This window comes from Leucoraja erinacea, chromosome 23, assembly GCF_028641065.1.
Source record: "Leucoraja erinacea ecotype New England chromosome 23, Leri_hhj_1, whole genome shotgun sequence".
Taxonomy (NCBI): domain Eukaryota; kingdom Metazoa; phylum Chordata; class Chondrichthyes; order Rajiformes; family Rajidae; genus Leucoraja; species Leucoraja erinaceus.
The window spans coordinates 6,906,179-6,929,347 of NC_073399.1; the positions used below are offsets into that span (position 1 = coordinate 6,906,179).

General features: G+C 53.3%; 2 protein-coding genes across 3 annotated transcripts; one reads left to right on the forward strand and one right to left on the reverse strand.

Moving 5' to 3' along the window:
• Window positions 1–908: 908 nt before the first annotated feature.
• Window positions 909–7,267, forward strand: LOC129708500 (nicotinate-nucleotide pyrophosphorylase [carboxylating]-like). 2 transcript variants are annotated; one of them, XM_055654326.1, is made up of 4 exons: window positions 909–1,020; window positions 4,129–4,687; window positions 5,363–5,494; window positions 6,907–7,267. In XM_055654326.1, exons 2-4 carry the CDS (start codon window positions 4,136–4,138, stop codon window positions 7,159–7,161), a joined length of 939 nt encoding a protein of 312 aa, XP_055510301.1. In that variant the 5' UTR covers window positions 909–1,020; window positions 4,129–4,135; the 3' UTR covers window positions 7,162–7,267. The 2 variants fall into 2 exon arrangements, with proteins under 2 accessions (XP_055510301.1, XP_055510300.1); XM_055654325.1 differs by lacking the exon at window positions 909–1,020 and adding an exon at window positions 2,148–2,271.
• A 5,656-nt stretch (window positions 7,268–12,923) lies between these two features.
• LOC129708220 (protein PAT1 homolog 2-like) lies at window positions 12,924–19,818 on the reverse strand. Its single transcript, XM_055653853.1, has 7 exons — window positions 19,670–19,818; window positions 19,307–19,424; window positions 18,486–18,587; window positions 16,065–16,216; window positions 13,982–14,070; window positions 13,377–13,526; window positions 12,924–13,022 (listed from the first exon to the last, which is right to left on the reverse strand). The coding sequence occupies exons 1-7, from the start codon at window positions 19,757–19,759 to the stop codon at window positions 12,983–12,985; spliced, it is 741 nt and encodes a 246-aa protein (XP_055509828.1). The 5' UTR covers window positions 19,760–19,818; the 3' UTR covers window positions 12,924–12,982.
• Between the last annotated feature and the right edge of the window lie 3,351 nt (window positions 19,819–23,169).

A 23,169-nucleotide genomic window follows, 5' to 3' on the forward strand; every position in this document is an offset into this window, starting at 1 on the left:
CCCTCCACCCCGGTCTCGCATTCCCTCCCTCTCTCACCATACACCCCTTTCATCTTCCAATCCTCCCCCACTTTCTCCAACAGGTTCTCTCCCCCCATTTTCTGGAGCATCTTCCATGCTCCCTCACACTTCCCACCCTCCCCATCTCCCCCCCCCCCCCCCGCCATATTTCCTCCCACCCGTCTCTCCCCCCTTCTCTCCGTCTCTCTGCACCCTTGTCTCATTCACTCTCCCATTTCACACCCCTTGTCTCTGCCCCCTTAGTTCCTCTCTCTGTCCCCATTCCCTCTCTCTCTCTCTCTCTACACCATCTCTCCCCATTCCCCTCCCTACTCCATGTGTTTCCCCCACTCCCGGCTGGTGGGGTGGGAGCCAGGGGAGAGCAGTAAAGGATGAGAAGGGGTGAGACGGGGACGGGGGCTCAAGCGGCAGTGTGCAATCTCATGGATCGGAGGTTGAGACCGACAGAGAGACAGGGATGGTTCAGATGTGCAGAGAGAGAGAGACACACACACAGAGAGGATGAGAGAGAGGGGAGAGTGAGAGAGTGAGAATGACAGAGAGGGAGCGAGGGGGAGAGTGGGTGAGAAGGAGAGTACGGGAGAGGGAGGGAGAGAGATGTAGGAGGTTGGAGGGAGAGAGTGATGAGGAAGGGGAGGAGGAGAGGGTGGAGAAGGTAACGAGAGGGACAAGAGGGCAGATGGATAGAGGATTGGGAATGAAGGGGAAAGAGCAGCAGGGAAGAGGGGAAGGGAGTTACGATAGGGGGAAACAAGCTCAGACATGTGAGAATGAAGTGGTCAGCAATAGAGACAGAGCAAGATTTAGATGTTCCAAAGGTTGAACAAGGTGGCCAGGGAGAGGCGTGATTAGAGGGTGAGTGGGGGCGGGTTAGAGGGAACAGGAGGGTGGGAGATAAAGAGTTCAGGTGGGGTTTAAAGAGTTAGAACTGGGAGTTAAAGGAGTTGATTATACAGGAGTGCTTCAGTCTGCATCGCGACCGTCTTGTGTGTGTGGAAGGTGAGATACCCGCCTCTCTCTCTCTCTCTCTCTCTTCCCCTTCTCTCTCTCTTTGTCTCTCCCTCTCTCTCTTCCTCCCCCTCTCTCTTCCCACCCCCTCTCCCCCCCTCTCTCTCTCTCCCTGTCTCACTCTCTCGCTCTCTCCACAGCGCCTTTCTCCCCGTCCCTCTCCCCGACTCCCCCTCTTCCTCTCTCATTCTCTGCCAACCCATCTATTCATTCTCTGCGCCTCTCTGGTCACAAGGGACACCCATGGTTGGGGTAGAATAAGGTAATTCGGCCCATTAAGTCTACTCCGCCATTCAAAAACTGGTTTATCTCCTTCCCTGCTAACCCCCATTCTCCAGCCTGGTCCCCACAACCCCAGACACACGTACTAACCACCAATCCATCTATCACTGGACACTTGCATATCCATCGACGGCCTCCATAGCCTTCTGTGGCAAAGAATTCCACAGATTCACCAACTTCTGTCTCGAGAAATTCCTGCTTTAAGGAACGTCCTTTAATTCTGAGGCTATGACCTCTAGCCCTAGACTCCCCCACTGTAGGAAACATCTTCTCCACATCCACACTTTGCCATCCCCTCTCACCCTCTCTTCTTGATCTTACAGGGGCTCTCCCTCGGTCCGAATAGCTTTAGGCGTCTCCACTGGGCACTAAGGGGATACCCTTTGGCCTCCATTATCACCAGAATATGATTACCAGTGGTAACGACTGTCTTTGCCCCTTACACAATCCAAGGTGAAGACTGGACGGTCTCGCTCCGTCCCCATACTATCTCTCTCCCCATCCACCCCGTCTCTCCCTCTCTTCTGCGCTCGCTGCCTCTCCATCCATCTCCCTCCCCCCTCTCTCCCCACTCCCTCGTTCTCTCCACCATTTCTATCCCACTGCCCCATCTTTCTCTGCCCCAATCCCACTTTACAAATCACTATCTTCACCCCCACTCACTCGAGTTGTCAAACTGCAAAGGGCACACAGAGAGGATTTACGAGGATGTTGCCTGGGCGAGATGGACAGAGCTGCCGGCAGAGATTAAACAGGCTGGAACTCTATTCATTGGAGCTCAGGAGGATGAGGAGTGAAACGTCACTCATGCCTTCTCTCCAGAGATGCTGCCTGTCCCGCTGAGTTACTCCAGCATTTTTGTGTCTCTCATCTATATAACATAATGAGAGGAATGGATTGGGTACAGGCATTCTCATGTCCAGAAAGGGTGAATCGAGGACTAAAGGACAAAGGGTTAAGGTGAAGGGGGGGGGAGGATTTGATAGGAATCTTTGCATTTGCTTATCACCACTGAGTGTTTACCTGTATACTGAATGCGAGATAGAGGCAGAGGATCGAGTTCTTCAACCCCTCTCCCTCCCCAACTCTCTTGCCCTCTCTATCTCCCTCTCGAATACCCCCCCCCCCGTCTCTCCCTGTCTCTCTTGTTTTCTCTCTCCCCCCCCTCTCCCTACCCCTTGCCTCTCCCTCTCCGCTGTTCAATTCTCTCTAGGTCTGCAAGGTCTCAGGACGGGTCCTACACACCATAGACTCAACCTTTGCTCTCTCCCTTATCGTCAGTCAGTGTTTACCATGGTACGGACTGTCCATGACCTTACGCAATCGAAGAGAGAGGCCGAGGATCGAGTCTTTCAACCCCCTCTCTTCCCTTCCACCCCCCTCCCTCTCTTCTTCACTCCGCCTTTCAATCTCTCCCATTCCCTCTCCTCGACTCTTTCTCTTCCTCTCCAATCCTCCGACTAAATCAATTCCATCTCATTGCCTTCCTATAGGAGCGTCCTTTATTGATGAGGCTGCGACCTCTAGTGCTAGACTCTCCCACCAATGGAAACATCCTCGCCATATCATGCGCCCTTTACCATTCCTTCTGTCCCTCTACTCCCCAATCTTGCTGGGGCACTGACTCTGTCCGAATAACTTAATGTATCCGCAAGGAGCATGAAGGACCCTCCTTTATCAGCAGAATATGTTTACCAGTGATGCCGACTGGTGCCCTTGCACAGTTCCAAGGTGAAGACAGATGATTGGGGTCTCGCTTCCCCCTCCCGCACTCCCTCTCTCATGGGCTCATTATCTCTCCATCTATCTCCACCACACCTTCTCCCTCCCCTCACTCACTCCCCACCCCCTCCTCTATCCAGTTCCCCCATCTTTCTCTGCCCCAATTCTACTTTATAACCCATTGTCTGCGACTCTATTCCTTGGAGCTCGGGAGGATGAGGGGTGATCTTACAGGGTCAGGGCCCGAAACGTCATCTATTCCTTCTCCACAGACGCTGCGTGTCCCGCTGAGTTACTCCAGCATTTTGTGCCTATCAACTGTATAAAACCATGAGAGGAATAGATCGGGTAGATGCACAGAGAGGGACTCTTGCCCAAAGTAGGTGAATCGAGGACCAGAGGACAGAGGTTTAAGGTGAAGGGGGAAAGATTTGATATGGATCTGTGCTGATTTACCAGCCCCCCCCCCCTTCTCTCTCTCTCTCTCTCTATCTTATATTGATTAGTAAGACTGTCTGCGGTTATGGGGATAAGGCAGGAGAATGGGGTTGAGAGGGAAAGATAGCCATGATTGATTGGCGGAATAGAATTGATGGGTCAAACGGCCTAACTCTGCTCCTATAACCTTGCATTTACGAGCTCTCTACCCGCTACTCATCTTTGTTTTCCTTCTCTCTCTATCTGTGCTACTCTCCCTCTCTTCATCCCTCCCTCTACTTCCTCCTCTCTCCCCTCTCTCTCTCGCTCCCCCTTCCTTTCCCCCATTCTGTCTCCCCAATCCCTCTCCCACATTAACCCCCCCTCCTTCCCATTATCTCCCAATCTCTTTTTCCCTTTCTCCCCCTCTATAGAAAATAGGTGCAGGAGTAGGTCATTCGGCCCTTCGAGCCTATCTGTCTATTCTTTCTATTCCTCCAGGGGAAGAACGGGGTCGCATAATTTGCGTGCCAAAGAGACGTAAGTGGGACAGGCCCTTAAGTTCCAATGAGCGCCCCCCCCACCCCCCCCCCCCTTCCCATCCTTCTAAACTCCAGCGAGTATTGGTCAAGTGTCATATTAACCCATTCAACCCCCTCCCCCCCTTCTCTTCCCCAGACTCGCCATGGACCACTCTCTGGACCCGTCCCATCTCCTCTCGCCCACGGCCCTTCGCCGCTTGGCCCGCTCCTGTCTGCTGGAAGACTGCCCACACTTTGACTGGGCAGGGGCGGTGGTGGGAGAGGGGCGGCGACTGGCCACGATCCTGCTCAAGTCTCCGGGAGTGCTGGCCGGGACCCCGTTTGCGGCGGCTGTCTTCCAGGAGCTGGGACTGAGGGCAAACTGGCTGCGGACGGAGGGAGAGTGGATCGGCGACACGTGTCCGGTAGCCCAGATCTGGGGGCCAGCCCGGCACCTCTTGTTAGCCGAGAGGCCCGTTCTCAACCTCCTGGGCCGGGCCGGGGCCATCGCCACGGTGTGCCGGAGGGCCACGGAGCGAGCCTCGTCCCTGGGGTGGCGGGGAGCGCTGGCCGGCACCAGGAAGACGGCGCCGGGACTCCGCTTGCTGGAGAAACACGCCATGGCGGTGGGCGGTGCTCAACCTCACCGACTGGGGCTGGGAGACCTCATCATGGTGAAGGACAACCATCTAGCCGTGGTGGGGGACGTAGACAAGGTAAACGAGGAGGGAGAAAGGGGAACGGGTCGAGGGCAGAACATTAAAATAGAGGACAGGGGAAAGAGGGGAGAGGAGAGGGGGGGTTATGGTGAAGGGGAAAGGGGGGAGGGTTGAATAGGACTCTGAGGTACAACTTTGTCACGCACAGGGTGGTGGGTGTATGGAACAAGCTACCAGAGGAGGTGGTTGAGGCAGGTCCTATCCCAACGTGTAACAAACAGTTAGACAGGTACATGGATAGGACAGCTTTGGAGGGATATGGGCAGGTGTGACTAGTGTAGCTGGGACATGTTGGCCAGTGTGCGCAAGATGGGCCGAACGGCCTCTTTCCACACTGTACACTCTATCTCTATGACGCCATGACAGGCAAGGGAAGGGAAGAAGAAGGATGGGAGAGGAGACATGGAGGGGAAGACGGGGCCAGGGGGGGGGTGGAGATAAAGGAGGTGGGAAATATCGGGTGAGACAAGTGTCCGAATCCCCTCCGGGACCAGGCGTCATATATACAATCCTCTCCCCAGACAGGTACATGGACAGGCCAGGTTTGGAGGTTTGTAGGACCAAACGCAGGCTGATGGCACTATAGTAGCTGGGACATGGTGGCCGTAATGGGCAAGTGGACCAGAGTGACTGTTTCACGCTGTACGACTCCATGCCCTCCTCTATTCTCAGGCTGTTAGAGATGCCCGAGCCTTCGCCGGCATCTTCTGCAAGGTCGAAGTGGAGGTGAGTTCGCTAGAAGAAGCTCGTCAGGCCGCACGGGCCCATGCCGACATCGTGATGCTGGACAACCTCACTCCACAGGTAGGTGGAACCCACTTCACCCCTTTGTCCGGGCTCATGTTGGACTCGCATGTGTCAGCGGGAGGTTGTCTATGTTATGTCGGGACGGTGGTGTGTGTCTGTATCTGTGTCCCCTGCGTGGGTGGTCAGGAGGTCGAACGTTGGGTGAGGGAGAGGCTACCTGTGAATGTGTCTGTGTCGCTGTGTACCTGTGTGGAGAGAGATACTGTGTGTGAGTTTGTGTGAGAGAGAGTGTGTGAGTGTGTGGGTCAGAGAGAGAGAGAGACTGTAACTGTTTGCAAATGTGTGAGAGACACGTAGACTGTGTGTCTGAGAGCGAGTCCGTGGGAGAGAGGGAGAGAGAGAGACACACACACATATGGGCAAACTGGGTTAGTTTTCTCTGGAGCAACCGTGGTTCAGCGGGGACCTGATAAAACTATACACAAGTACACGGGATGTAGATAGGGTAGACACTCAGAAGACAGTCAGAATGTTATACACTCTCGTGCAAGATACAGCGTGAAAACATGCCTTTCGGCCAGCCCAGTCTGCACCGACCAGGGATGACACTATCCTACACACACTATGGACAATTTACAATGTTACCAAGCCAATGAGCCTAAAACACAAGTCTATAGGGTGATTTCACAAAAGGTCACTGGAGCGTAGATCCGTACCCACGTGACTGAAAATCTCAAGTGGAGGACATGCTATACATCCGGTACATGTTAGTGAATGGGGAAAACACGCACTTTCCCACCCGTTAAAAACATCGAAAACGGCCAGTTTTTGAGCTGCAATTTATTGTGCCAGTCGGGGTGACCGTGAGCTACCTAGATTTACAGTCGAAAGAAAAGATAGAAACTAAGGTAAATTAAAGAGGGAGCTGAAGGTGCAAATCCAGCGGAAGTGACCAGCGGACATTTGCCGTGGAGATTTAAAGATCCAAAATATCGGGAATTATTGCGTTTGCTCGCTGAATTTCATCAAAAGTAAGGCACTATTGACTCACTTTAGCTGTGCCTCACGGTCACCCCGACTGGCACAGTAAATTGTAGCTCAAAAACTGGCCGTTTTCGATGTTTTTAACGGGTGGGAAAGTGCATGTTTTCCCATTCACTAACATGTACCGGATGTATAGCATGTACTCCAGTTGGGATTTTCGGTCACGTACGTGGGTGCGGATCTACGCTCCAGTGACCTTTCGTGAAATCGCCCAAGGCGGTGGGTGCCTGTAACGAGCTGTCAGGGATTATTTTGGTGGCAGATACAACAGGAGCGTTTCTGAGGCTTTGGGATACTGAGGGGTATGTCTCACGTGCGTGCAGGCAAAGCAGATCAGTCCAACTTGGCGTCATGTTGGGCAGTGTCATTGTGGGTCCAAACGCCCGCTCCAGTGGCTGTGAACTGTGGTGTTTTTCCCCCAACAGGACGTCCGGGAGACGGCACGGGCTCTGAAGGAAGAGTTCCCGACCCTGCTGATTGAAGCGAGCGGAGGAATCACCGAGGAGACCCTCCCTCTGTATCTCTGCCCGTTTGTCGACGTGATCTCCCTGGGGTCCTTCACGCAGAACTTCACCGCCCTCGACTTTTCCATGAGGATCGAGCCGGAAGTTGGAGGCGAGCCGGAGCCCGATTCGGGAATCCCCAGTGACCGAGGCGTATCTCGGTCGCCTTCTGATTAATAGGGAAATGTAGAGAGAGCGAAGAGAGAGAGAGAAAAAAAATGGTACTCCATCTCCCATTTCAACTCCCCTCCCCCAAACTCCACTTTGATAAAGGCTTACTTGAAACATTCCATCGCCTCATGTGTAACAGTGTCGTAGATGCAGTCTACACGGGCATCAGCAATGTCTTTGATAAGCTTCCCAGCATGCGGCTGCTCTGAAAGGTCATGGGCAGGTGACACGCGGACCGCCGAGCTGCAGGAGACGATCGCGATGTGAAATGTACACCTGTCCCACTTCCTGTCCCCTCGGCCATTTTTCAGCGGACCGCCAGCGACTGTCAAGTTGCCGGCACTGGCCTGAAAAAACGGGAACTGGAACGGCGACATCAGAGTGGAACACACACACACACACACCGCAAAGGCGGGGGCCAGGGCAAGCGGGGGGGGGGGGACCGGTGTCAGCCATTCACATGGTGCAAAACCAAGGTGATACAGACACACACACCGCGATGAACAGGACGAATTAGACGGCGAGCACTGTGTATGGCAAGTCCTTTAAAAGAGAGGGAGGGGAAGAAGGGGGGAGAAGGAGTGGAAACACCTTTTAATAAGCCAGAGATACACGGCTGTGAAGTTTGGCGGACATTTAACATTACCAGTCGATTATCCTTGGTTCTGAAAACTCATGCTCACGTTTTTTTTACCCCAATGGGACAATGAAAATGACCGGTTAACTAAGGTGATTAACTAAAACTACCTACGACTACATACAACTACATGGCGACCCCACTACAACTGCAGGATTAGCGATTTTCTCCGTGGTGACCAATTTTTGGTCGCAGAAAATATTTCAACGATGTTAAAAAAATTGAGGCGGCGACTAGTTCCCAGAATACGGGAACTCCTCGTGACCATGAAGGAGACTCGCCAGAGACCACCACCTGCATAGTCTCCTGTAGTCGCCTAAAGATTCGCCGAAGTGGGACAGGACAGGCCAGGTGGGACAGACAACCAAAACCCTTTATTACAAGTTGCTATTATTTTACCATTGTGCAATTCAAACAATCAATCAATCAATCAATCAATCAACCTTTATTGTCATCTTGCAAGCAACAAATACAGTGCAAAATGAAAAGACGTTTCCCAGTGAATAGCGGAGCATCGCACATGAAATTTAAAACACTTCTCACATAATAACACTAAAAAAAAAACAATCCAGTCCCTGATGGAACAGAATAAATAGTTAAAATCAGGTAAAAAACACAATGTTAAAATACAGTAAACCAATCATAAAAAAATGTCCGGGGCCGCTGATTCGAGTGGCCAGTGCCAGTTATTAAAGTGTCCGTGCCAGCCGCAGAGTCAAGTCAAGTGACTGTGAGTGCAGAGTGACTGTTTAGCAGCCTCACCGCCTGTGGTAGGAAGCTGTTTAGCAGCCTCGTAGTCCGGGCTTTGATGCTTCGATATCTCTTGCCTGATGGCAAGAGATCCAGGTGTGTGTGGAGGGGGTGCAGTTTGTCCTTGGCAATTCTCTGTGCTTTCTTCAGACAGCGGCTCTGGAACAGTTCTTGTACCGAGGGTAGGGAGACGCCAATAATCCTCTCTGCTCCCCTCACTACCCTCTGCAGAGCCTTCCTGTCCGAGCAGTTGCAGGTGCAGTACCACATATTGATGCAGTACGTGAGTACAGACTCCACCGTGCCCCTGTAGAAAGTCCTGAGGATGTTGGTGGGGAGTGAGGCCTGTTTTAGTTTCCTCAGGAAGTGCAGTCGCTGATGGGCCCGTTTGACGGTCCCAGTGGTGTTCCTGGACCAGGTGAGGTTGTCCGTTATCTGCACACTGAGGAACTTTATGCTCTCCACTCTCTCCACTGCAGTGCCACTAATGTTGAGCGGTGTATGCTCTGGCTGCGCCCTCCTGAAGTCGACAACCATCTCCTTAGTTTTGTCGACATTCAATTCCAGGTTATTTTTGCCGCACCAGTCCACCAGTTGTTCTACTTCCCCCCTGTACCTTGTTTCGTCATCTCCACTGATGAGTCCCACCACTGTAGTGTCGTCCGCGAACTTTATGATTTTATTGTCCCTGAATCTGGCAGCACAGTCATGTGTGAGCAGTGTGAACAACAGCGGGCTGAGCACACAGCCTTGAGGGGAGCCGGTGCTCAGCGTGATCGAGCCTGAAGTGTTCTTGCCAACACGGACTGACTGCGGTCTCTCTGTCAGAAAGTCCAAGATCCAGTGACTTTCTGACAGAGAAACCACTCCTAAAGGAATACTATAAACAGAATTAAACAAGTTGTCTGGAAGTGCAAGATTTGGCATGTAATTCTCTGATGTCTATTACAAACGGAATGACTCCCAAGCAGCTTTGACTATACTCTCATTCTGCCTTCTGCAAGGATGTCAACCCTTAATCAATACCCCATGTCTCCTATCAGCACGAGGCTTTCCAATCTAGGAAATGTGGATATTCTCTTACTTCAGTAAACGTAGATACTTCACTGCGGTTGTAAATGGAGTCCAACTCTTGTCTCCTCTATCTCCCGTAGTTCTACACTCACTCCACCTCATCACAAATGCAACAGTGCCAGTGGTCTCCTGCCCCTCACCTATCCCCACAACCGCCTTCGCAACCAACAAATCATTCCCCTACATTCCTGCCAAGTTGAGCACGATTCCACCACCAATCATATTTCTCCATCACTTCCTCTTTCAACGTCACGTGGAGATCATCGTCTCAGTAACTACTTGGATCTCTCATCCCAGACCACTCAACGTGCATGGTGTTCCCCAACGACCGCAGGAGATGTACACCTGCCCTGTCAGGTGAATCCGAGGGTTAGGGTCTTCAGAAAACCAAACCAGGTTCATCTAAAATGATCCACCACCGACTAAGCCATGCCGAATAAATCCTATCGCAGAGAAACGTCTCAAATAGTTTCCATGCCAGCGATGTGATCCATTAATTTTATCTTCACTTTCCTTCTTTAACAAAGGAATATAATTGGGGGCTGCTTCAACCTCCGAGACCTCGCCTGTGTCTGGAGATAATCTTCATTAAAGTCCTGCAGTCTGTTCACTTGCCACTCTCTATAACATGGAATCGGGCTTTGAGCATTTATCCTCCTTCAAGAGACCCAACACCACATTCTTGAATTCAATCTGCCCTCGCATATTAGTATTACCACCCAACTATATTTTGGCCATTGTTTGTGAACGAACATCTTAGGAATTTGTGAATAGTTCAGTGCGAATAGTTTGAGATATTGTGTCCATTGTTAGTAACAATGGGAAACCATATAGAGAGAGAGAAATACTATGGAAGACCCATAAAGCCCATTGCAATTAGTTTGCAGTGAGTTCCATAAGAAAGCAGAAAATTTGAGATATTTTTCGAGGAGCGTTGAATAAAAAAAATTAGGAGTTGATTTGTGACCCAGAGGGAGGGGTTGGAACACTGGAGGGCATGAGATAGATTGAGAAAATTATTAGGCAATGTTGACAAAATGACATAGCAAAGGAACTTATTGGGCTATGGAGACAATATTATGAAGGATTAAGAGAATGCAGAGAGGCTGCAATAATGGCGAATTGGCAGAAAGCAGCTTTGAAGCTTGGAATTAAAGGATGATGAAGGAAACAAACCTCGCCTTAAAGAAGGAATGTGGATGTGCTTATAAAGAAGCGACTAAAATTAGAGCACATGGTATTGGGGGTAGGGTGTTGACGTGGATAGAAAATTGGTTGACAGACAGGAAGCAAAGAGTAGGAGTGAACGGATCCTTTTCAGAATGGCAGGCAGCGGCGAGTGGAGTGCCGCAAGGCTCGGTGTTGGGGCAGCAACTGGTTACCATATACATTAACGATTTGGAAGAGGGAATTAGGAGCAACACTAGCAAGTTTGCGGAGCGGATGACACAAAGCTGGGTGGCAGTGTGAACTGTGAAGAGGATGTTAGGAGGTTGCAGGGGGTGACCTGGGCAGGTTGAGTGAGTGGGCAGATACGTGGCAGATGCAGTATAATATAGATAAATGTGAGGTTGCACATTTGGATTGAACAGCAAATTCCCCTATACAATATCTAAACCATCGTGGGTTCAATCCTTGTCTCTGCCTGGCCAAGCCCTTCAGCCTCGTGCAAGCAGATACACTCCAAAAGGTCACGCAGTCCCAAGCGCTCTTCCAGAAGATCGACATCAATCTAAAATGGAGGTTACCTTTTATAGGTCTCTTTACAATCCAATCAAACATATTTATTACATCAATACAGTATTGACAGTTCCCCAAACCAATTACAGAGTCTCCCATACATTGTTTCTTGGAGAAGCTTCTGGAAGGAAGCTAACTAACTGAATAATGCAACATTTACCCTGGAACTCAAAACAATCCTGCCAGGGCTTAACACTTTGGCCAATCAACAAACAGCAGGGTAACTGTCTTGCAACATTATTTATATTATTGACAATTTATTTTGCAGCAATCCAATCAAACTCATGCATTTACAATACTTTGGAGGTCCTCTGCAAGAATCTCATTCATACTGACAATTGAAGACATTTCTTATCTGCAACATTGGTCTGGGACCTAGACTTCCTGGCACCAGTCAGCAGCTTGTGGCTTTTTATACACAGAAATACAGACTTGACCAAAATGGCCTTGAAATGCACGAATCCTCTGCTAAATTTTGGTTCAATTCCGGCTCCATTTCAGCCAGGATTTACAATAAAAATGATCTCGACCTGAAACATCACCCATTTGTTTTCTCTAGAGATGCTGCCTGGCCCGCTGAGTTACCCCAGCATTTTGTGTCTATCTTCTATACGCTGCCTGATGAGGCCAAAGTGCCAAAAGCCTTTTTAACCACTCATGTAGTTTGCATGCTAGATCCACAGGAATGATTGGACAACTATTTGAACTGTGCAATAACATTTCAGAAGAGAAGAATGCCGTTTGCTGCAAGAGTCTCGTTTGCTGCTTTGAACAGCAGTGAGATGTCACACAGCTACTTTTAACTAAAGATGATTTGTAACCTCAACTGTATGCCAAGGAATCTAGCTCTCCCTCAATGTCAGCAAGACTCTGGAGACGGTGATCGACTTCAGGAACCAAAGTGATACACGCACCGCAGCATAGATTGATGGTAGAAGTTCCTGGGAATAAATATCACAAGCAAATTGTCCTGGACCAGCCACATTGAAGCCATGGCCAAGAAAGCACATCAATGCGTCTACTTCCATAGAAGGCTTTGGAAGTTCAGCATGTCCCCAACAACTCTCACCAACTTCTAAAGATGTGCTGTCGGAAGTATTTCATCGAGATCCATCACCGCATGGTTTTGGAACAGCTGCATCCAACAGCGCAAGAAACTGCAGAGAGCCCAGACCACCACGCAAACTGACCTCCCTTCCATTGACTCCATCTACACAACTTGCTGCCTCAGCACGACCACCAGCATCAGTCTCACCCTGGACATTCCCTCTTCTCCACTCTCCCACGAGGCAAGAGGCACAGAACTGAAAATGCTCAGGATTTTCACATGCCCCGCCCCCACTCTTCACATGCCCCGCCCCCAGTTTTCACATGCCCCGCCCCCAGTTTTCGCATGCCCCGCCCCCAATTCCCCCAGAGATGGGGGTCTCTCCCCATGTTTTGACCAACCCGGGCCCAAGATAGACACAGGTCTAGAGTGCAGGTAAATAGTGTTTTATTCCATAGAGTACGTGGTCCAGCCAATAGGGTGAAGGGGGGGGGGGGGGGGGGGGGGGGGGAAGGAAAGCTCCTCACAGCTCCTCCTCCCCCGCACTCCGGACTGAGGGGGGTGGGGGTTGGCCCATCTCACGGGTCAGCGGGAGGCGACGGGACAGATACCCTGGAGCTGTGGGAGGGGGAGAGAGAGAGAGTTAGACACTGTTCCACCTCTGTCCCCTGCCTGCCTCCCACACCCACTCCAGACCCTACCCCTTCCCCACCTCTGTAGCCCCCTCTCCTCCAGTCACTTCACCCCTCCGGTCACTACACCCCTCCCCATTTTTCACCCCCTCCCCTTCGGCCCCTCCCCCCCTCAGTCACCCCCTCATCCCTTCCCTCCGGCCACTAGCCCCCTCCCCTCTGGCCACCACATTCCTCCCCACCTCTGTGACCCCTACCCTACGGAACGTACGACCCTCCCTATCCCTGTAACCCCCTCCACTCCAGCCCCTACACCCCTCACCGTCTCTTTGACACGTACAGGATCTTGCCCTGCAGTCGGTGGGCCATCTGTGGCTGGAGATGTCGGCAGAAGAGGGGGAGCAGGTTACTGGGCAGCTCCAGCGGCTCAGCAAGTTCCGACTCTGGGATCAGGGAGAGTTCCCGGGCCACCACGAAGACCAGGTCCGTCCTCATGAGGGGCAAATGGCAGTGTTAGACGCTTCATTAATGCCAACCCCCACCACCCCCTCCCAAGCACACACTCTCACCACCCCACCCCCCCCCCCCACACCCAGACCCTCCCCCCCCCCCCACCCCAGACCCCCCCCCCCCCCCCCCCCCACCACCCAGACCCACCCCTCCCGGCCTGGTAGCCAGAGGCCGAGGTCAGGAACAGAGCCTGGGCCTTTCCTGCGAGACAAGGCCCGTAGGCCGGTTGCGGAGCCTGGGCATTTCCTACTTGCGTGGGCATGGGTTCTCTGGGAGGGGCAGCGATGGAACCCAGCACCTCAGCCCCAAGGACAGGCAGAGGGGGAGGGAGGAAGACATAGCCCAGGGGTAACGCCTCGTCTCCCCTCCAACTCTGGGGTCTCTCCCCAATCCACCACCCCCCCCCACAGGGGCCACCACCCCGGCAACACTCACCACTTCTTCACGTCATCGCGGGCGGGACAGACGAGGGAGAGGAGGGTCCCACCATGGCTGAGCAGAGCGTAGAGATAGGAGATAGTGAACTGTAGGGGGAAGAGCAGGATGGGAGGACTGAGAATGATTGTGATCAGCATGGACAAAGATATGGCTCCCCCTCTCCCTCCATTCGGACCAACTCGCCCACACTGGCCAACAAAGTCCCAGCTACACTAGTCCCACTTGCCTGTTGTTGGTCCATAACCCTCCAAACCCGTCCTATCCATGTACCTGTCCAACTGTTTCTTAAACGATGGGGATAGTCCCAGCCTCAACTACCTCCTCTGGCAGCTTGTTCCATACACCCACCACCCTCTGTGTAAAAAAACTTACCCCTCGGATTCCTGGTTGGCAGACAGCAAGCAAAGAGTAGAAATTAACACGGTCCTTTTCAGGATGGCAGGCAGTGACTAGTGGGGTGCCGCAAGGCTCGGTACTGGGACCCCAGTTAAATACAATATATATATATTAACGATTTAGACGAGGGTATTAAATGTGACATCTCCAAGTTTGCGGATGACACAGAGCTGGGTGGCAGTGTGAGCTGCGGTGAGGATTCTATGAGGCTGCAGGGTGACTTGGATAAATTGGGTGAGTGGGCAGATGCATGGCAGATGCAGTATAATGTGGAGAAATGTGGGGTTATCTACTTTGGTGGCAAGAACAGGAAGGCAGATTATTATCTGAATGGTGTCAGATTAGGAAAAGGGGAGTTGCAACGAGACCTGGGTGTCCTTGTACATCGGTGAAAGTAAGTATGCAGGTACAGCAGGCAGTGAAGAAAGCCAATGGCATGTTGGCCTTCATTGGGAGAAGATTTGAGTTTAGGAACAAGTTACTGCAGTTGTACATGGCCCTGGTGAGACAGCACTTGGAGTATTGTGTGCAATTTTGGTCCTAATTTGAGAAAGTACATTATTGCTATGGAGGGAGTGCAGTGTTGGTTTACCAGGTTAATTCCCGGGATGGCGGGACTGACATATGATGAAAGAATGGGTCGACTGGGCTTGTATTCACTGGAATTTAGGATGAGAGGATATCTTATAGAAACATAACATTATTAAGGGATTGGAGACGCTTGATGCAGGAAACATCTTACCGATTTTGGGGGAGTCCAGAACAAGGGATCAGTCTAAGAATAAGGGACAGGCCATTTAGGACCGAGATATGCAAAAAATAAATAAATAAAACTACCCAGAGAGTTGCGAGTCTGTGGAATTCTCTGCCACAGCGCAATGGAGGCCAATTCACTGGGTATTTTCAAGAGGGAGTTAGATTTAACTCTTCGGGTGAAAGGAATCAAAGTATATGGGGGGGAAAACCGCAAGGACTGGGTATTGATTTTAGATGATCAGCCATGATCATATTGAATGGCGGTGCTGGCTCAAAGGGCTGAATGGCCGACTCCTGCACCTATTTTTCTACGTTTCGAACCTGCCCACAAATCCTTCAGTTCCATCACGCAAACCATCGATGTACAACACAAGTAGCAGCCCCAACACCGACTGCTGTGTAACACCGCCAGTCACTGGCAGCCAAACACTCCCTCTCTTTTGCCACAACCAACACCCTCACTCCCCCCGCCCCCCACCCCACCTCCCCTCCAAGGGTGCCATACAGGAGTGAGAGAGGGTGCCAGGGTCATGGAGGTTGAACCTACCTTGCTCTGTAGGAGGCGCTGGAGGGAAGCTTCACACCCCCTGGTCAGTGCCGAGAGGGAGGCGAGCAGCTGAGGGAAGGAGAGTCCAGGAATGGCCAGCATTAGGGAGGGGAGAGGGAAGAGGGGGCTCAGGCTCTGGGTGGGGGGGGGGGGGGGGGGGAAGAGAAATAAACTTAGTACAGCAAACAAACAGTCCTTCCTCACACACCCCCCTCCCTCTTCGCTGTTCCCTCCCACCCGCCTCCGAGCCTCCTCATCCCCCCACCACCATCCCACCCTTCCGTCGCTCATCAACACCCACACTCATGTCGGCCCTCCATTCTCCTCCCTCACCGCCCCCCTCTCCTCACCCCGCCCCTCCCTCATCGCCCCCCTCCTCACCTCATCCAGACTGTCCTCAGCGGAGGAGCGCAGGAAGCTGGCGATGGAGACCAACACATCAGCGCAGTGGGGGGGCTGAAACATGGGCAAGAGTCGGGCAAGTAACTGCACCCCCTTCCTCACCCTCAGTATCCGGAAAAAACCACGGATCCCTGCAGGAAACAGGACGGAGCGTTGGGACAGGACGTCTGGCGCACCACGACACCTGGTTCCTGAGGGGGACGGGACGGGGGGGGGGGGGGGGGGGGGGGGGGGGGGGGGGGGTCTGCCGGCTGAGACGGGGCACTCACTCTCCCTCGCTCCCGAGATACAGCATCCGGAAGATGTCTCTGAGCTGCCGCTCCTTCAGCTCCCGATATCCAAGCATCTCCTCCTCCGGCAGAGACAGTAGCTGAGTCTCCATCTCCCCCAACGCCAGGAGCCTCTTGTACATCTGTTAAGGGGGGGGGGGGGGGGGGGGGGGGGGGGAGAGGGGAGCGGGGGAAGAAGGATGGTGGGGATGGGAGAGGCGGGGGGGGGGGTGGCGAGTAGAGACAGGATATGGGGATAGCGAGAGGGAGAGACGGGATCGCGAGAATGTTTGGTCAGGCACCTCTCCCCTCCTCCCAATCCCCTTCCTTCCCTTCCCCACAGCCTCCCTCTCTCTCCCCTCAAACCTATGTCCCCCCTGCTTCTCGATTCCCCAACCATTAGGTTAATAGTCTCTGCATCCACCCCATCCATCATCATGATCTTGTACACCTCCATAAGATTACCCCTCAACCTCCCTCACTCCAAGGAATAAAAGTCCTCGCCTGCCCCAACCTCGCCACGTCTCAGGCCCTCAACTCCTGGCTACATCTTCGTATTTTTTCTCTGCACCCTTTCCAGCTTAACAGCATCTTTCCGATTACATGGTAACCAAAATTGAATACAATACTCCAGATGCAGGCTCACCAACTTCTTGTACAACTGTAACATGACCTCCCAACTTCTATACTCAGTCAGATGATAGCCAATGTGCCAAAAGCCTTTTTGTCCACCCCATCTACCTGTGACTCCACCACCTGCACTCCTAGATCCCTCTGCTCTGCAACAGTCCCAGAGCCCCACCATTCACCGTCTAGATCCTACATGTTAGACTTCCGGAAATACAACCCCTCACATTTCTCTGTATTAAATTCCATCACCCATCCCCCACTTGGCCAATCGATCCAGATACTGCAGAGTTTTTTCACAACCATCAATATCTGCAAAATCACCCACTTGGGTATTATTAGCAAACTTGCTACCTTGCCATGCACGTTCTCATCCGAATCATTGATGTAGATGACAAATAGTAACAGGCCAGGTACCAAACCACTAGCAACCTTCCACCATCACACAGAAAGTTGCGAGTCTGTGGAATTCTCTGCCTCAGAGGGCAGTGGAGGCGGGTGATCTGGATACTTCAGGGAAGAGCTAGATAGGGCCCTTAAAGATAGGAGTCGGGGGATATGGGGAGAAAGCAGGAAGACAGGGTACCGATTGGGGATGATCAGCCATGATCACATTGAATAGTGGTGCTGGCTCGAAGGGCTGAATGGCCTACTCCTGCACCTATTGTCTATCATGTCAGCTCGCACTCCCAGGATTCCATGCCATCTAACCTTCCAGAGCAGCCTACCCTGCTTCCCTCGTCAAAGGCCTTGTCGAAGTCCATATAAATGACAACTCTGCTCTCATCAACTCAGTACCCTCCACATCCCTCGCCTCACCCATCTCATCTTACTCACACCCTCCACTCTCTCTCTCCCCATCTCCTCGCCCCCTCATCTCCCTCCCACCTCACTCTCCCCTTCCCCAATCCATATCCTCCATCCTGCTCCCTCGCTCCCTATATCCAGCAACCTCACTCACCTCCCCACCGTTCCCCTCCCCCATTACTCCCACCCATCCCCCACTACCCCCCCCCCCCCCCCACACAGCTTCACTGTCCCACTCTCCCCCCGTGCCAGCAGCGACCATCTTGCCCCCACCTCCTCGATGTGATACAACAGCCGGAGTCGAGGTCGTCCCGAGGTCCTGCAGTCCTGGGGGGGGGGGGGGGGGGGGGGAGGGGATGGGGGGGGGGGGGGGGAAGGGAGGGAGGGAGGAGAATTATACTCAGTTACCTCCCCCATCCCCTACGGCCCCTGCACTCCATCCCAGTCTGTCACCTCCTCCCCGTCCCTTACACACCCACCCCATCTCTGCTTCCCCCGGCCTCCACATCCCCTCCCCACCCCAGCCATCTCCAGTCCCGACTCACCCGGTCTCTGCCCCCACCCCCCCCCCCTCCCCATCCCAGTGACCTCCTTCCCCCCACAGCCCCACCCCCACTCAGCTCCCCCCCCCCCCCCCCCCAACCCCTACACCCCTCCCAGGCTCTGTCCTGCCCACACCTCTCCCCTAAATACCCACCCACCTCTTCCGGAGCAGACAAGTGAACGACATCAATGGCACGGCGTGGACTATAACAGGTCGACACGGCGACTTGTCCCAGGGACCCCTTGATGTGAACGACTGTGGGATGAAAGAGAGAAGGGAGTGACTGAGGGACAGATGTTCGTCAGACTCTTTCCCCAGGCGTCAAACACTGGGTAAGATAATGTCCAATTAAAGATGGCTTGAAGGTCTCCAATTAGGTAGATGGAAGTTCAGGACTGCTCTCTAGCTGATGAGAGGACGGTTCAGTTGCCGGATAACACCTGGGGAGAAACTGTCCTGCATCTGGAGGTGTTCGAACTTCTACACCTCTTGCCTGATGGGAGAGGGGAGAAAGGGGAGTGACTGGGGCGAGACTGGTCCTTGGTTACGCTGCTGGCCTTGCCGAGGCAGCATGAAGCGTGTGATGCACTCATGGCTAATCTATCTCTCCCTCCTAACCCCCATTCTCCTGCCTTCTCTCCATAACTAATCAAAAATCAACAGTATGTCAGCCTTAAAAATATCCACCGACTTGGCATCTACAGCCTTCTATGGCAAAGATTTCCACAGATTCATCACTCTGACAAAATACATTTCTCCTCATCTCCTTCCTAAAAGAAAGATCTTTAATTCTGAGTGGCAACATTCTCCACACAGAGGGTGGCGGGTACACGGAAAAAGCTCCCAGAGGAGGAAGTTGGGTACTATATCAACATTTAAACAATATTTGGACAGGTGCATGGATTGGACAGGTTGAGTGAAGCTCCCCTCCCACCGTCTTCCTGTCGAGGGCAGACTCTTCCAGACGCACTCACCAGAATCATACATCTCTGCCTTCTGAACGTAGGGAGTGACCAACTTCTGGGGCTCCCTCGTCCACTTCTCCCCGAGTTCCATCTCACTCAGTTTCCGTTCCAGTTTCCGAAAATATTCCTGTTGTCAATCACATTGTTAGTAGGGCCCGTTGCAGCATGATGCCTGGTCCCAGAGGGGGAGGGGAGGGGATGGGCGGGGGATGTGACACCATGATGCCCCATCCTAGAGAGGGAGGGGATGCTGGGGGTGAGGGGAAGAGGGAAACGGGTTCTGACCCACCATGGTGAACGGTCGCGGAGGGGGAGAGGATGGGGGGGGGGGGGGGGGGGGGGGGGTGCGTCTAACCGCGCTAATCTCTTCACCTGATAATAATAGTCATCCAGACGTGGATTTTCACTCTGCAGCTGGATCATCTGTAACTTTATGATCCAGGCTTTCTCTTTGTCGGTCATCAGATTCGCATAGACGTCAATCCCTTCGACAACCACCTTCCTCGATGGGCTGTTGTGGGGAGAAAGCAAAGTCCCTGCTGCTGCGTGTGCGTGCGTGTCTCTCTCCTGACTGGTGTCTCTCAGTCCCTCTCTCTCTCTCATGGGGATGGATACCTGTACACTGACCAGTGACTCCCCAGCCCCCTCTCTCAGGGGAATATCTGTATACTGACCAGTGTCTCTCCGTCCCTCTCACTCCCGGGGGATATCTGTACGACCCACTCCCACTCTGACTCCGACTCTGACTGATATTCGTACACTGACCGCGCTCTCAGACTCACCTCTGAAACCGCTGCTTTCTCTGGCTGAGAAGGCGTCGATGTTGTGGGTGGAATTGTGCCACATGCTCTGGGAACCTGCGGAGACAAAGGGTGGGGGTGTGACAAAGCAACCCGTTCCTCAAGAAACCCACCCCTTCTCCAAATCAGCAGTGCGGCAGAGGAGTGGTGTACGGGCTGTGGTGGACTGGTGCAGGTACCTAAAGAGAATGCACAAGCACAGAGTGAGGAATGAGGGAAGTGGGAAAGACTCAAGGGCCTGTCCCACTTTCACGACCTCTGCCGAGTTTGTCCTCGACTCATACTCGCAGCATGGTCGTCACAAGGTCGTAGGTGGGACGTAGCAGGCTATGATGCTAGTCGCAGGTACTCGTGGCATCAAGTAGGTCGGGGCGTTTTTTTCTAGCATGATGAAAATGTCCACGAGTAAAAAAGGTCGTGAATTAATGTCGTGAAAATGGGACAGGCCCTTTAAAGGTCATACTTTCAACATTCTGGTCAGCGGAGAGAGAGGTAGCGATCGGGCAAGGTTGAGTGAGGAATTCAAAATCCCACGACCTTTCGACAGTTGAGCAAACGGGAAGAGAATATTTAGGAAAATGATGGCAGGGGGGTACATTAACAATAATGGGGGACAGAGACATTAAGGGGTCCGTACATAAATATTAAAGGGAGGTGCCCATTAAAACATTAAAGGGGGGGTCCTGATTAAAATATTTAAGGTGTGATCCCCATTAAAACGGGGGGGGGGGGGGGGGGGGGGGGGGGGGGGGGGGGGGGGGGGGGGGGGGGGGGGGGAGGGGGAGGTTCTATGAAAACATTTATGGGGACGGGGAGGCTTTAAAAGTTAACTCCATCGCTGACCACCTTGCTCCATGGTCTGTGGGGAGAACAAATACCCAGCTGTGTACTGTTTCTATCCGGGAGGGACCACTGGGCAGAAGTTATCCTCGATGTGGATTGTAATATTGTACGTTTAAGAAGGAACTGCAGATGCTGGAAAATTAAAGGTAGACAAAAATGCTGGAGCATCTCAGCGGGTGAGGCAGCATCTATGGAGCGAAGGATAGTTATTTGCTTCACTTAGTATTTCCGTACGACTTGTGGTGGCGGCTTTTGTTTTGTTTTATATTGTGCTGTAAATATTATTTTAAATATGATTAAATACTTTTTGGTTAAAAAGAAAAAAATAGCTGTGTGCCTTATCGTTCTCTCAGGGGACACCTGTACCCCCCCCCCCCCCCCCCCCCCCACCTAGTGTACATACCTGTAGGCTTCGAGGAGTTGGGGGGAGTGGCTGAAAGGGGAACGTGGGGCTGGAGATCCAAACCTCATCTGCATCTTGGTCCCAGCCGCCAGTCCAGGCGTCGGACCGTGGAACTGCAGCGAGTCAACCTTACCTGTGGGCTGGGAGACAGGGAGAGAGGGTCAGGGCCCTGAGGTGGGGCAGGCAGAGAGACCAAGAGGGGCCGCGCAGAGAGGGGGGGGGGGGGGGGGGGGGTGAAGCGGCGAGTGGAAGCATGGGAGGCCTGGGTGGAGGGGGGGCACAGACAGCCGGGTAAGGGGGGGGGGGGGGGGCACAGGGTAGGGGGCGTGCAGACAGAGAAGGGAGGGGAGAGCAGAGTGGAGGTCATGGAGAGATGGGGAGGGGTGCAAAGGCTGGGGGGGGGGGGGGGGGGGGGGGGGGGGGAAAACATCGACAGGGAAAGGTTTAGCCATTGGAGGGTGTGACATGCAGAGGGAGGGGTCGGAAGGAGGGGGTGACAGAGGTGGGGTGGGGTTGGTGGGGACGAGGACACTACCAATTACTGACCCTCACCATCGGCAGCCGAGCCAGACCCAGGAGGAGTCTCTTCTGCCCCAAACTGGGAGTTGCTGCTCCCGGGCATCCTGGGAAAGGACGGGGCAGCGGATAACGCACAGCGTCGAGAGCGCAGCGTCCCGGGCCAAAGAACGAGCCGTCCTCCATCGATCTCAGGAATGCACGGTCCTTGGGAGGGAGAAGGTGGCAGCGTGAGGGAGAGTCACTGTGCGTCTGACCGCCCGGGAAAGTGTGAAGGTGCGAGTGTGCGAGTGTGATTGTGAGCGGAGGGAGCCTCACTCCATGTGTACGGCGTGTCGGACCCCAGGCATTTACGAGTTGGTGACGGGACGCTGGTGGACGGGGCTTCACTCACTCACTCACCATCATTTGGGAAATGCTGAACTCCTCCCAATCAGAGCTGTCCCCAGTGTCCACGATGGCACTGTCCACGCTCTGTGGAGGGGGGGGTGGTGGAGGGGGGGGATGGGTGGAGGGGGATGGGTGGAGGGGGGATGGGGGTGGATATGGGCGGAGGGGGGGGGGGGGGGGGGGGGGGGGGGGGGGGGGGGGGGGGGGGGGGGGGGGGGATGGGTGGGGGAAAGAGATCACCTTGGAATCAATACCAGCAGCTTTCACATCCAACAGGGACGAGTGCAGCACAGGAACAGACCCTTCGGCCCATGTGCGGAACATGTTGTCAAGTTAAACTGATCTCATGTCTGTACATGAACCATATCCTTACACCCCTTCCATTTCCATGTGCCCCACCACAAGTTTCTTATATGCCACTATTGTATCTGCCTCCGTCACCACCCCTGTCAGTGTGATCCAGACACTCACCCCCCTCTGTGTATAAAAAAATCTTCTTTAAACATCTCCTTTAAATGTTGCCCCTTTCACTTTCAACCAAAGTTTTCAACTATTTGATTTTTCCATCCAGGGAAACAAGGTACAGACTGTTGACCATATCTACGCCACATAATTTCATCGCCCCACCCTGACCCCTCACCTCTATGCTGGGCAGGCCATGAACTGCCTCCATGACAGCGGGGTCCTTCAACTCCATGCCACCCGTCGCTCCCCTCCACTCACGGGCCGCACTTGCCCCCTCCACCGGGGACGGGCCGATGGGCGAGGCAGTCTCCTCCTGGGGGCTTCGCCGCCCCTCCCCCGCCCGCGGCCCCAGCGCCTCACACATGAGATCCACGTCATCAGTAAATTCGTCTCCATCTGTGGGGGAGAGAGGGCTGGGAATTAGGGGAGAGGACGGGGGGGCGGGTCCTGACGCA